The following is a 15,953-nucleotide window of genomic DNA, read 5'->3' as shown; positions in this document are numbered from 1 at the left end:
TAAGTTTCAGATGGATGTTAAAATCTCGCATTTAGCGATTAAGGGGCAATATGAATATATACAAACCATCCAACCTCCTGTTTTCAATAATTAAGAAGTGAAAAAAAGAATTATCAAATCAGTATGCACTGGTCCCAGCTGACAAAGCTAGCAAGTAACAACATTGTCTTTGTAAAGTTCGGTAGAAGAGCTGGGATTTTTAAAATTCTGCAAGGGAAAATCCAAATTACCCTTTCTAAGGAGAAAATTCAAATTAAAAAAGTTTTAAATATGAAGGTTGCCACAAAAAGACGTAGACAGGGAAACAATTCAGTTTCTTTTGCAATTTTTTTTCTTGTCATAGTAAACAGCAACATTTAGTAATCAAGAATGATAAGTTTCATGAAAAACGATAACATATATTATAAGAAAAGATTGTTAAAATAAAGTATACAAGTGTACGTAGGGCACACAAACAAGCGTACTTTACGTATCTCAGAACTTCACGGCCATTGGTTAAGTACTACCCCATGTGTTTAACATTCGTCTTTTAAGAATAACCTCATGTTTTTGTTTTCTGTTTTAACTATCAAACCACTTTTGACGGAGGGACTGATTAAAATTTATTACTATCCATAATTTTATAAGGTTTAAATTGAAATCCTAGAAAGGTCTCCTTATATAGTATAAAACAGAGAAAATGCAAAGTTTGACGTTGATCGTGACCCTTAACGTTCCTCACTGATAAATTTAACGAACATTTCTCTACTTCATATAGGCCTATATGTTTTGGTACTGTCCTAGAATCTCTTGTGCCGTTTACAAACAACTTATTTACCAACGAACTAGTATGTAATATCGCTTTACATTGTCCTCTGTCTTTAAAGTAAACAAACCACATTCAAAACAATTCAAGTACATCCCCTTGAAAATTCCGACATCAATCTTCGGTCTCTGATACCATTAAAAAGAAATTTAACAGATTACTAAGATTTTGTTTCTGGTTTAACTGATATAAATTTATTTTTGTTCTACATATTATCACAGAAACAAATACAATTGAAATAGTTACATCAGTAAATTATTCTAAATTTCGTATGCCGGCAGACCATATCCGCCTGCATCCGCCTGCATCATAAAATTATAACTTTGAAAGATATTTACTTAATAATTTACTATTTTAAGGTTCATTGAATAAATTATTGCTATGTAGATTTTGGCTAGAATTGGTTAAACGTTTATAAAGTTATATTTTCATTTCCAAATATTTTATTCGATTAAGCCTTTCAACAACCTGGACCCCGTTATTACCGTAGCAGACAAATCTTTCCTATGAAGCATAATTTCTTCAAAAACTTTTACATGAAAAAAAGTCTCTTGCTCGTGGCCATCAATTCAACATCTAGATATTTTGACAACCTTTTATCAATTAACAATATTCATTCCTACATTGATCGATATACCCCCTCTGAACTCGAAATAAAGGATTCCATGAAGTCTGACATATCTGCAGCCCTTTTCACACAAGAAATCTTACGTTTTTTGCGTATTTTAACTTAAATATCTCTTACGAATAAGAGGCCCAAGTGCTGTAACGGTCACCTGAGTACAACAATTTAGAGGATCCATAAACTGATAAATGAAGCTTTAATTGTTGCCCAGTAGCATGAAAATTAGTACGATTAATATCAACAAAATAATTGGTCTAGTATCTTTCTATCTGTCCCCCATTTATCACTATTACCATGCAGACTTTTAACAAAATGTCTATATTATTACCTCTCACATTGGCCTCACTTGGCCTTTGAAGAACATTTAAGAAGATAAGTTATTTTTGTTTCATTTTTATTCATCTATTATTTCCAAGTCTACCTGATTATTAAAATTATGAAAGTACTTTTCATATTATACAATATTTTTTTTTTTTTTTTTGCATAATTCTCTTGTTCTATTAACCTTTCAAATACATTATCTACAGTGATTAATTATCAAAAGTGAATGGCAAAGGGGAATAACTTCACTCAATAGAATACAAATTAAGCCTGGTCAGGACCAGAACACTTGACTAAATGGTCCAGATGTTGAAAATTTACAAATTTGGAAGAGGTACCCTCATCATCATAACTATGCAATTAGTTAAAGATTTTCAAAGAATTTACACATTTTCGCTATACATGTATTATCAAATAGAGCCCCCCCCCCCCCTCAGAGAAACAACAGAACCCCTGGGACCACAAGTTTAAAAAATTTTGTAAAAGCATCCTTGCTCATCATAACTATACACTTGTTTCTTTGCTTTATAACCAGGAGTAGAAAAAATATTTTGAAAGAAATTATGAATTATCACTATATAATCAATAGAGTCCCCCCCCCCCCCTTCACCAGAACTCCTGACCCAGGGGCCATGAAATTCACAATTTTGGAAGAGGCAGCCATGCTCATTATAACTATGTACTGAGTTACTTTATTTCATACCCAGGAGCAGAGAAGTTTTTCAAAGATTTAATGCATCGTAAGATTGGTCTTAGGAAATTTTTTTTTTCTGTGAAAAGGTCTACTGTTTTATATTTACATGCATATATTTTACTACAAACTAATTCGTAAATGGTAACCTCACAACATACATGTAACAGTATGGTACGTGATGGCTTTAACTATTCTATCATCATCGTTCATTATTTATGCAGCAGTATACACCTGTATAGGGAGTTCAGGTCTCCCATTTGATTTATTATGCAAAATCATGTTCTAAATACAAGTAATTTTGAAAATCAGGCAAGCTATCGACAAACAAGTTAATGAAACAAGGATATCAATACTCTCGTTTAAAGTCGATATTTCGCAAATTCTATGGTCAATACAATGGCCTTATAATAACAATAACGTTGCAGCCACTGTATTATCAAATAGAGCCCCCCCCCCCCCCCCTAAGAGAAACAACAGAACCCCTGGGACCACAAGTTTAAAAAAAAAATTGTAAAAGCATCCTTGCTCATCATAAGTATACACTTGCTTCTTTGCTTTATAACCAGGAGTAGAAAAAAATATTTTGAAAGAAATTATGAATTATCACTATATAATCAATAGAGTCTCCCCCCCCCCCCCTTCACCAGAACCCCTGACCCAGGGGCCATGAAATTCACATTTTTGGAAGAGGCAGCCATGCTTATTATAACAATGTACTGAGTTACTTTATTTCATACCCAGGAGCAGAGGAGAAGTTTTTCAAAGATTCAATGCATTTTCACTATATAGTCAATAGATCCCCACCCTAAAGCCAGAACCCCTGCCCCAGGGGCCATGAAATTCACAATTTTGGAAGAAGCAGCTATGTTCATCATAACAATGTACTTAGTTAATTTATTTAATACTCATGAGCAGAGAAGAAGATTTTCAAAGAAATAATGCACTTTCACTATATGATCTATATAGCCCCACCCTAGCACCAGAACCCCTGACCCTGGGGCCATGAATTTCACAATTTTGGTAGAAGGCTCAATGCTTATTACAATCATGCCAGCAGTTTGACTGCTTGATGTCCAGGAGTAAAGAAAAAGATTTTTAAAGATTGCATTAATTTTGGTGGTTTTAGCCCCACCCCTCAGGCCCCAGGGGGGCAGGGATCATGAAATTCACAATTTTTGTCCCACTTCACCCATAGATGCTATATGCCAAAATTGGTTGAAATTGGTTGAGCGGTTTCAGAGAAGAAGCTGAAAATGTTTAAATGTTAACGCACGATGGACGACGCACGACGACGGACAAAAACGGATAGCAATAGGTCACCTGAGTGACTCAGGTGACCTAAAAATCTTAAGTGCATTTTACGAATACATTCGTAGCAGATTAAAGTTAAGATGATATTTACGCAAGTTTACATACCTAGCCACAATCTCAATGTGCTTTATATTCCTTCAAACATTTGATAAGAAGATTTGTTAAAATTTGAAATGTTAAGTGAAACTGCCATCGTAAATATTTTATAGTGTACTGTGGAATCATTTTAATTCGTGGGGGTCAATGTTCGTGGGCAAGCAAAACTTTACTTGTTCGTGGGGACTTAATTTCGTGGGTTACTTGTTTATACGGTAGATTTAATGAATTAATATGTTTACAAATACACGTTCGTGGGGATGTTAATTCGTGGGTACGGGTGACCCACGAAATCCACGAACATTGGTCCTCCACGAACAATGATGATTCCACAGTATTTCATTTATTTTTTCGACATTCATAATATAAAAATTTATTGTGAACAAATATAAAATGTTATTGCAGGTTCAGTGAATAAAGTTAATTTAAACGTATATTTAGGTTTTATCGGTTTTAGGAGAGGGATAGGGGTGTCGTAAAGTTATGAAAATTTTGACACTTAAAAACCATGTAATAATTTTTGTGAAAAAGAACAAAATCGTAAGATTGGTCTTATAGGCGAGTCATCAAAAGCTTGGTATTTTTCTAGACGACGAAATGTAGTATTTTTAACATAACTTCGACGATTATCGTTGAGAAATGTCTGGACGTATTATATTATTTATGTATTCTAAGATTATATATAAAGTACAAGTATTTACATGACTTTGTTTTAATGATTTTATTTTGATCTTAAGTGTATATTATTTATTTGATTAATCATAAACAGACATATTTCTTTAATTAACTTGTGACTTACTGTAAATCTATCGTTTGTCGGTAAAATTGAATTGCGAACCCGATATACCGGTAATACGTTCAGCATTAATGTATAATTTAATTATATGTACCGTCTGCAATGTTTTTGACAACAGAAATAATATTCTTAAAAAATAATTCAGAATATTATTCTGGGGCTATTAAAACTCGATTGTTTATGAAAATGCTTCCGATGTGTAGTACACGATTTTCTCGGGGCGCGTGCCACTAAATAAACACGGTGTCAGGTAAGGCATACAGGTAATTAAGAGACAATAATTGCTAATAAAAGATCAAACATAGCGTTATTAAAAACTATAGATATGGCTTGGACATTGAGCACCTCCTAATTAAATATCATCAAAATGTTACTAGCCTCGTTACATAGTTCTTCACCATGCCAAAGAGACCGAGATCCGCCTAAGATCGAGATCGGTGTATAAAATATACAAGACAAGGAATTTAACGCTTAGACAAAACAGTATAAAAAAAGAAAACTAAAATGGTTGTGGTTTGGTTTGTTGAAAAATGAAAAAAATATTAATTACCGATGTCATATCCTAACATAGTATTTGAACACAGGTAAATACATTAGAGTATTGATATGAAATTTATAAGAGAAGAAAAAAAGAGAGATAAAATATCGGCGTAATTTCTCAAAATATTATTTGAAACACATGTTAAAACATTAGAGCATTGATTTGAAATTGTCCACCGATCCTGGCAAAAAGTTGTACCGACTTATAGGCGGGTCTATGGCAAATACCTCCAAAATAACCTCAAAAATCACAACCGACTTATAGGCGGAACGACTTATAGGCGAGTATATACGGTAATTCGTAAATGGTAACCTCACAACATACATGTAACAGTATAGTACGTGATGGTTTTAACTATTCTATCATCATCGTTCATTATTTATGCAGCAGTATACACCTGTATAGGGAGTTCAGGTCTCCCATTTGATTTATTATGCAAAATCATGTTCTAAATACAAGTAATTTTGAAAATCAGGCAAGCTATCGACAAACAAGTTAATGAAACAAGGATATCAATACTCTCGTTTAAAGTCAATATTTCGCAAATTATGTGGTCAATACAATGACCTTATAATAAAATCATTAAGTCGAGTGCTGACTTAAGTTTTTTCATACAAATTGTTAGACCATCACTCTGAATTGTATACAGATTTTTTTCCGTTTGCACGGCCATGTCAACGTATCAACGTGTACATGGCAATTGTAACCGGTCGACAGGGGATACTTACATGTACTCCTCAAAGGCACCTGATACCATCTTTGATGTTTTTATAGGTTCGTGTTTGCTCTTCTTGAAATTTCCATTGTTTCTGTTTACGTTTGAACTGATTACTGTTCCTTATCTCCATGTCTCATTACCATTTTTATCAATCATTTATAGGAATTTCAAATGTTTTTAATTGATGAAGTTGCTTTCTAAGTATCCCATTTTCAAGATTTCTACTACGGATATCACACTTTTAAACAAATGCCACAAACTATATTCTCTAACAAATCACAAACGTCAACATCAAGTTTTGACTACATTTCACTCGGAAAAGGATAAAAAAAAATAACAGATGTGTTTGTGAAACACTGATGCCCCCGTATGGCAACTTATAGCGAAGGTTAAACAATCAAATATGTTGGTACCCAAAGTAAGTTCTTGTACTGAGGAATATACCTGTGAAATATGAAAGCCCTTTCAGCAAGCATTTTAAAGATATGGAAAAGGTTAAAAATTTTCAAAGGTAAGTCAAACATCAAGGTCAAGATCAAATGGTCAAAATTAATAGTGCCCAAGGAAAGGCCTTCTCACAAGAAATACACGTGAAATATGAAAGCCCCAGCACCAACTGTTCAAAAGATATGGCCTAGTTTAAAGTTTATCAAAAGTAGGTCAAACTCCAAGATCAAGGTCAAAGTTGTTGCTATAAAAAGTAAGGTCTTGTCACATGGATTACATATGTAAAGTATGAAAGCCGTAGCACCAACTGTTCATGGTCGCCCACGTGGCGCAGTGGTTAGAGTGTCTGCTCTAGAGTCGCGAAGTAAGGAGTTGATCCTTACGTCGCGGGTTCGAATCCCACTGTGGGATGTGGAGACCAGTCCTTCGGATGAGACCGTATAAACCGAGGTCCCGTGTCGCAGTAGGTGTTAGCACGAAAAAGATCCCTCACTGCTCAATGGCCGTAAGTGCCGAGTATACGACAAAATTTGTAGCTCTCCACCGGCAAGTGGTGACGTCTCCATATGAGTGAAAAATTCTGGAGAGGGACGTTAAACAACATACAAACAAACAAAAACAAAAACAACTGTTCAAAAGTTATGGCCAAGGATAAAGTTTTCCAAAAGTAGGTCAAACTCTAAGGTTAAGGTCAACACTGTTGGCATCAAGGAAGGCTTTATCACAAGGATTACATATGTAAAGTATGAAAGCCCTTGCGCCAACTATTCAAAAGTTATGACCAAGGTTAAAGTTTTCCAAATTAGGTCAAACTCCTAGGTCAAGGTCAAAGAGTCAAAGTTGTTGGTATCCAAAAGAAGGACTTGTCACAAAGATTACATGTGAAGTATGAAAGCCCTAGCGCCAACTGTTCAAAAGTTATGGCAAAGGTTAAAGTTTTTCAAATGTAGGTCAAACTCCTAGGTCAAGATCAAAGGGTCAAAGTTGTTGGTATCCAAAAGAAGGACTTGTCACAAAGATTACATGTGAAGTATGAAACCCTTAGCGCCAACTGTTCAAAAGTTATGGCCAAGGTTAAAGTTTTTCAAATGTAGGTCAAACTCCTAGGTCAAGGTCAAAGGGTCAAAGTTGTTGGTATCCAAAAGAAGGGCTTGTCACAAAGATTACATGTGATGTTTGTAAGCCCTCACACCAACCGTTCAAAAGTTATGGCCAAGGTTTAAGTTTTTCAAAAGTAGGTCAAACACCTAGTTCAAAGTCAAAAGGGTCAGAGTTGTTGGTATCCAAAAGAAGGACTTGTCACAAAGATTACATGTGAAGTATGAAAGCCCTAGCGCCAACTGTTCAAAAGTTATGGCAAAGGTTAAAGTTTTTCAAATGTAGGTCAAACTCCTAGGTCAAGGTCAAAGGGTCAAAGTTGTTGGTATCCAAAAGAAGGACTTGTCACAAAGATTACATGTGAAGTATGAAACCCTTAGCGCCAACTGTTCAAAAGTTATGGCCAAGGTTAAAGTTTTTCAAATGTAGGTCAAGGTCAAAGGGTCAAAGTTGTTGGTATCCAAAAGAAGGGCTTGTCACAAAGATTACATGTGACGTTTGTAAGCCCTCACACCAACCGTTCAAAAGTTATGGCCAAGGTTAAAGTTTTTCAAAAGTAGGTCAAACACCTAGTTCAAAGTCAAAAGGGTCAGAGTTGTTGGTATCCGAAGAAAGGTTACACATGTGAAGAATACAAGCCCTAGCACCAACTGTTCAAAAGTTATGGCCAAGGTTAAAATTTAGTAGCATTTTGTAAAATGGGTCAAACTCCAAGGTCAAAAGGTCAAATAAGATGGTATCCAAAGAAAGGTCTTGTCACAAGGAATGCACATGTGAAATATGAAAGCCATAGCTACAATCAATCAAAAGTTATGGGCAATGTTATAGTTTTTGCGGACAAACAGATAAACAAACAAACAGGTAGACATACAGACAGGCGGGAGGACAGGGCAAAAAATATATAACCCCGAATCTTCGATACGTCGGCATAAAAAAGATAGAGGTATTTTTTTTCAATGTGACGCAATATGGTGGGGAAAAATCACCTTGGTTTCGGAGTACCTTGCAGATTTTCTGCAGCTTTAGATAAAAATGAACGAGCAGCAGCATTCTATTATGACGTCATTAGACAGTTCTGAGACTACGGGGCCATAAAACATAGACGAGCTCACTTTTGATCTCAGTATCACTTTTACTGAAGGAATGTATAAGGGAAACGTGAGACTGGGATCAAAAGTGAGCTCATCTAAGTTTTATGTCCCCGGACCCTTATGACGTCCAAATCAAGCATCTGTATTTCTTTATAAAGAAGTTTAAATATTAGCTGTAACAGAATAGAAGTAATTTCTTCGTAGTCGGAATAACTGGAGAATATAACCCTCAGTCTCGAGATTTTGCTGGCAACTAAAAACATAACCCTTCTGTTGCAGTTATTATTTGCCAACAAAATCTCTCGACTATATATTTTCCAAAAGTTCCTCCGACGAGGGAATTATTTCTTAATTACACTTTGTATATATTAAGTATACTTTGTTTATCTGTATGTAAAATTCAATTTCAGTGTTTCATTCTACATTGTATTTTGTATTGGTAGTACACCATATACATATACTCAAATAGTGGCAATTTTACAAAAATGAGGGGAAAACTATCTTCTTAAATAGGTTTCTGGTCCTTTGTCGTATCGTTCTTACTCAGGTTACGAAGGTCACGTGACGGGCTACGAGATGGACGTGTCTACATCATGGGTATCTAATCACTACCTGTTCTCTGCGATCAGTAGCCAATGGATAGCAGGGTAGATAAACTGGGTTATTTCAAAAACAGTGGAAAAGTCGCTGCTAAACAAATCATTTCGATAGAAAAATATATGCAATTTTTCAATCAATAATTGAGTCTGTTGGAGATTTCAAAGCTGGAAATCTCTTAAATTCAATTATAATGATGTAAAATATATAAATAATATGTGAATATACAAATAATATTTCCATTGACTTAAATCTATGATAAAAAATTCTGTCATTTACTAAAAAGTAAAAACTTTGATGAAGCTGTAGTTAAAACTTTGATACAATCGGAAACTATAGTGAAATATTAATAGTTAACTAGTGTTTAATAACTCATAAAAAGAAACTAAACTTTCCTCTTCAGATGGGCCCGTAGCAATAGTAATCAATATTTCATCTGATCTCGTGGATAGCATGTCTACTGTAAAATACAAGGTTCTCTGCTGATAATGATTGTAACAAAAGAACATAGTGATTACACTTCTTGTGACTGAAACCTGAATGGCGATTATGACAGTTCAAACACAAGATAAACGTATGATTTTGTGCAATAAAGGAAACAATAAAAGTATAGTCATATAATATAATGTTGTATATCATTGAAAATTGGAGTGGCAATTAAGGATACACAGTACATTTTACGTGTTTTACAAACTCTTTCTGTTCATTCATAATCATCTATTAGGCTCATTAAAAATGTTTAATTATAAAAGATGAGCAAATGAATGACTTGTGCGATTTATTAGTGAAAGAAATAAACGAGGAAGAAAACAAAAACAAAAAGAATTCACCAGACGAAGGGAAGCTCCGTTTCCCAATGTTTACTTCCGGTTTTTCAATGTTAACTTCCGGTAAGAAGGCGACTCGCCCTCAGCAGCTGTATGATCTGACTCTAGTGGTTTCCGGCGAGTGCGGAAGAAGAAATTTTGTGTGTCAGAATCAAGGGTGTTTTCCTCGTATTAAACTCTATTTCTTTGCTGAAATTAAATATTCATCGTCTCAATCTATCAAAAGCAAGTGCAATATATTTTTTGTCAAAAAAAAAAAAAAAATTGTGGATTCACCATGAGAAACTTGAAGGTTATCCTAACTGTTGAAGTTATTTTTGGTAAGTTTTCTTTACTATTTGATAAATGATATGAATGTTATTACATTTTAAAGTTTTTGTCATTTTATCGTGGTGTACATATTCGAGCACTACATTTAAAAAAAAAAAGAACTTGCTTAAGCAATTCTAAATGCTTGAATCTCTAGATCAGACATTCATGAATGTAAAGAAGGAATTTTATTCATATGTATGTGTAAATAAACGTCAGGGATGTTTAGAAATTTGTGTATGTTTTAACGCACGGTGATTGTTATCCCCGCTTGGCACAATTCAATATAAATTGAAGAAAATAGATACGCAATAGATTCGTTACTTCCTAGGAACCATAACGAGTAGTATTCTATTTTGTTGACAGAGGAAGTGAGATAAAAAAAATATTTTCAATTTATTTATTTATTTATCTACCGGTTGTACCTACTGCCAACAGGTAAATATTACAATTTTTTTAAAAATATTTTATCATATTATCTATTTAGAAATGATATCGTTGTGTTGCGGAAAAACATTTACACCCCTTTCCATCACAACAAATATGCCGACATCGAACAATTTTACATCCAATACTTCAATGACATCCTCGACGATTGTTCAAAATACTACATTAGCGACGGGAAGCACAGCGATACTTACACCTGTTTCCACCACGACTGTTGTTATGCCGTCAACAAGCAATTTTACATCGAATACAACAATGACAGTTTCAACAATTGTTCAAAACATGACAGGAAGCACGATACCTACACCTGTGTCCACCACCAAGAATCGTCTCTCATCTTCAGACAATTTAACAACGACAACTCCAATGATAGATTCGGCGGGTGTTGAAAACAGAACTATGGCAATAAGTAATAATATTTCGGCAATAAATTCTACAAGTACTACGAGGTCATCCTCTTCTTCTTTGTCAAATCTAACATCTACTTTTTCATCGACGCCTGCAGTTAAATTTTACAATGAAAGTACAGCCTCGACAACAAAGCAAGGTAGCAATATGAGTATTATAATTTCTAGCCCTAAAACAACAACAACTAAAATGATGAAAACGACAACCTCCCAGATTAAGCCTGAAACAACTTTGGCAACAATAAATCAAAAACCCACTTCATTCAAAACTACACAAGCTACGACGACGTCATCAAGAATGTCAACAACCAACATGATGACGAAATCAACAAAAGACCAAGTCCAATTACTCCCTGGTGAAAGCATGGAACATGGCGATGTTTCCACAAAAAGTAAGTGACTAAGACCTGTGAATCACTTATAATTATAATTCTTAATTAAATATGTCTACTGCTTACAAATTAGAACTACTAATAAAAACTAAGTATTTTAATATTAATATAAATAATTTTATGGAACTTTTCAAATAGAGTTTCTATATATTTTAAAGCAGTGGACATTCGAAATTATGACTTTCTTCCTACAAGAAATAGGTAAAGAAAGCTTTAAGGTTCATCTAAAAGATTTTTTAAGCTGATTTTATTTTATTTTTAGCCTACAAAGTTAGCCTTCCAACAACCAATCTCAAGGGGGGGGGGGGGGGGGGGCAAGCTTCCCATATACCTGTTATCGCCTTTTAATTTTTATTCTTGTAAAAAAATTTGATTGGTAAAGTTTTACTTTTAATTTCATTCCCATAATAAAGATACCTTTGCAATTTCAAATTTTTAATTTTCCTTCATTATTAAAAATATACGCTCATAACATAGACATTGTGTACGGCACAATATCGCTTAAATTTCTATACGCCTATATGTGATGCAGAGATTTAGACACGATATTGTAGCTAACGTAGCGTATCCTCTGGTGAGAAATGGATCTACAGCTCCACATTATCTTGTCCTAACAACTGGTCTTGCGGATATCTTATCTCACTAATTATTTTATAGCATAGTAATGGGTACACGCGATATGAGGAATTCTGATACTGTCGATATCAACCGAAATGATGCCGCTAAATTTTACCCTTACCAACGTTAGACCAAAAAATATATATACATTTATATATATATGTAATACAGCAGTACAATGTAAAACCATGCAAGATTTTAACAATAAATAGTGTTGTCTTTATTTTCCTTTCTTCCTTACATTGAACATTGACGTGAAAAAAGGAAGGAAATGATTTAAAAGATTATTCTGTATCGGAAACTAGACAAAGTACAGGCATATAAAAAAAATATGTGCATTTTTCCTTGTAGTTTATGATTAATAAATGCTTGAATAATACAATTTTATTATGTGACCTTGAGAGTAAATATTCTACGGAATTTAGTCTCTGTTAATGCAATTTCTTTAATAAAATATATTGATTATTCTTTGACATTTAACATTAACATTTTTTTTTGTCAATCTCTATAATGTTCCTTATTGAGATCTGACCTCGGGATCATGAAACATCTTAAGCTTAAGTCAAGATCTTTATTTTATGCTTAAATGTTGTAGAAGTCAAACAGGGCAAAATTAAAATATTTTTAAGCATTGCTTTACATAAGTGTTGTTTTCTGCAAATTTAAATATTAATTCAATAATAGATAAACATTTTACAACCGATTGAAAATTTGACTTAAGTCTGAGTCCGTTTCATGATCCTGGGACCTGATCAGCGTCTTGAATAAGTGAATTAAACAAATCATGTGGATTTTTTTTTTTTTTTTTTTTTTTTTTTTTTTTTTTTTTTTTTTTTAGAAAGAATTATTTTTTAATCAAGTGATTGATTTTCTTTTAATTCTGTAGTTGTTATTTTGGAATACGTATATGAGAAAAATATCTTTTTGTCAAAGGGTTACATAACTAATTTTAATTGGTGTCAACTTTTATTCTGTAGTTGTAAAATCAGTAGTTTTGAGAATATCTTTTAGTAAAGTGATTGATTTTTTAAGAGTCACGGGATTGGTATTTTTAAGCGTCACGTGATTATTTTTGCAGCCCGGAGGACCGGGCTGCTCTATACATATAAGTTTAAGTGTTGGTATATGGGGATTGAGGTGGGAGAAGTTATTCAGAATTAAAGGTTTTCTAAACATTAAAAAGATTGTTAATCAGAATGTTCTTTCCCTTTATAAATTACGAGATACACAATATATTTACTTCCATAAAGTGAATCTGTAAAAATATATATGTTTTTCATATTTAATATATAAAGTTGCTTATCATTTACTATCGAAAAAACGACAGGTCCCTTTTTTTAGAACATCGAATTTTACTTATCGCATAAAAACGTAAAAACGTACTTTACACAGTTCGTGTTTTATAATCTTAAAGTGAAAGACATTTTTGAAAATAGGTGATGCATGTGTCTGGTTTCAAATTATATTTTATGTAGCCAACATTTACTTGAGGAATTGATAAAGTTTAAAAGGGTATCGTTTTTGTTCGATTTTCATCCGACTATAAGTTTTCAAAATATTCTCTACTATCGTCTCCATCATTTAGACGCATGCCTTTTTCACACATATCGAAGCGGTTTGATGATCAAGACTCATTTCCATTGTTTACTTTATTTATTTCCCGGGCGACAATTGATGGTTACATCAATGTTTTCTTTTTTATATTGTAGTTGCGGTCTCTGTTGTTGCTGTCATCATCTTCATCTTGATTTCGGCGTTGATCATCATCTGCATCTTACGAAAGTTTGTATAATTCTCTCTCTCTCTCTCTCTCTCTCCAGTATTACCAGAGTAAAACAAAAGTTACAGCGTCAAATATTTATTGAGAAGATTTTAGACTTTACAAAACAAATTCCTGTGTGAAAAATGTAGAAAACTATAATTATACTTGTATAGATTTGTTTCTTTGGTATACTTTGGACAGAAGCACGCGGGAAAAAAAATGGGAAACATAGGAAAGTTTTATTTCACAATCTTGTTAAGTCAAGGCTTAGTCATGTTTATTTCTAGATTATTTTTGTTCAATCCTGATTTGATCTTTAAACGAATTTAGTCAACACATTTTAATTAATTTAGGCATACATATGTATAGTGTTGAAATAAAACTAAAACCATATTTCAGCTGCAGCTGGCTCGCACAGTAATAAACATGAATAGGCTTTATTAAAATGAGGAAGAGAGGAGGGGGGGGGGAACAGTGCTCATAGAACCTAATTTGACAAGACAAAAGGTCAAATATTGCGATTGAATAGTATTGTTTAAATCTTCGGGGTGATGAAAATTGGTATCCAGCTCACCTTATCCCAGTCCATGTATATATATGAAAGGAAGATAACTCCTCGTTGATCATCTCCATTGCACAGAAAATCTCTGACCTTCACAAATCACATACTTACATGTTAAGTCATGGATTACAGTAAACGGAGGCAGAGTAAGGTATTTAACATTGGCGAGGCAAATAAGATCGGTGAGGGGGAAAAGGCGCGCTAGGGTCTTATTTAATAAGTATAATTTTGATTTTTTTTTTTCTTTTAGACGCAGGAGCACCAGAAGAGATCCGAAGATAAACGCAACCACAGGTTTTTCACCGACAGTACATTCACCTGGCAACATAAAACTGGATTTCGAAAATCTAAATGACGCTTCTGTCCCAGGCGAGTTTCTCTTGGACAAGTCTATGATTGACCTCGAATCTCCAACACCCGAAAATGAGGCTATGCAGACAGTAGCATTATTAGACCATGCAACTGATGACTTTGGCTCAAGGGAAATAACCACGTTTAATCCAAGCAAAAACGAGAATGAGGTTGGATTAAACGCATCTGGGATTCAGAATGTTGAGGATAAACAAGATTCTTCAGACGATGAATCATCATCAGAAGACGAGCCGGAAATGAAAGAAAAAAATCAGGACAAGCGTCAAGTTAACCAAGAAGATAAAAGTTCACCGGAAGTAGAAATTGGAGAAAAAGTGCTCGATATCAATTATTCTGTGACTGACACTGCATTGAAGGAAGATAACTCGATGCCAATGGCGACTATCGTATTGGAATCTGAAATTCCAAACTCTCCTTCTCAAGAATCTCAAAGACAAAGTATTAAAGTTTCTGAGCTTTGATAGATTTGATAAATTAGATTTACATGTAAGCTATTACATGGAGTGGGAGGGGAGTGAAGAAAACAAGAAGAACGTTGAAATCGTACAAATGTAGCTTTTGGATTAATGAATGTATGCGCTTTTGTATGCAGTATGTAAATTATTAACATATGAATGATTATTAATTTTTACATGTAATATTTATAATGACGGATAAATGTGAGTGGGCGAATTTCTTTTCCTTTTACTCAAGGGATAAATCTTTACAAATTTCCTCGAAGTAGAAAATATACCCCACTCACGGAATATAACAGGACTTTTCTTTCGGTGTGTAGGCCTGTTTTTGTACTAGCCACTATCCAAATAATTTTATGATTTCAAGGGTTTCTGTAGAAGAACTAAAAGAGAATTTTGAACGACTTAAAAATGGTTTATAAAGGAAAAACCCCATTCTAAATGAACACTCTCAAGTTTAAATTCAAGTATTCATTTCCAATTATACTTCAAGCCATCAAAACAGGAAGTGTAAAAGATTTCTAGTATCTGTTTAAATCAGTGGATGAGTTCTGATGCAATACTTATATAAACTTCCTGCTTCTCGTTTGAATGGCGACGTTTTAACAGAATTTAAATAATATACATATACATAAGTGCACATACGATATTTTATGAACATG

The 15,953-nt window shown here is 33.8% G+C and overlaps 1 protein-coding gene across 1 annotated transcript; it reads left to right on the top strand.

Moving 5' to 3' along the window:
• Nucleotides 1-10,199: 10,199 nt before the first annotated feature.
• Nucleotides 10,200-15,352, top strand: LOC133174414 (uncharacterized). The gene is made up of 4 exons (XM_061309537.1): nucleotides 10,200-10,287; nucleotides 10,764-11,522; nucleotides 13,850-13,922; nucleotides 14,715-15,352. Exons 1-4 carry the CDS (start codon nucleotides 10,245-10,247, stop codon nucleotides 15,295-15,297), a joined length of 1,458 nt encoding a protein of 485 aa, XP_061165521.1. The 5' UTR covers nucleotides 10,200-10,244; the 3' UTR covers nucleotides 15,298-15,352.
• The last annotated feature ends 601 nt before the right edge of the window (nucleotides 15,353-15,953 follow it).

This window comes from Saccostrea echinata, unplaced genomic scaffold (genome assembly GCF_033153115.1).
Source record: "Saccostrea echinata isolate AGI-Se365-2 ecotype Australia unplaced genomic scaffold, CSIRO_AGI_Sech_v1 ptg000058l, whole genome shotgun sequence".
Classification (NCBI taxonomy): Eukaryota; Metazoa; Mollusca; class Bivalvia; order Ostreida; family Ostreidae; genus Saccostrea; species Saccostrea echinata.
Note: the sequence above shows the minus strand (reverse complement) of the source record. Positions and strands in the feature narration are given on the sequence as shown.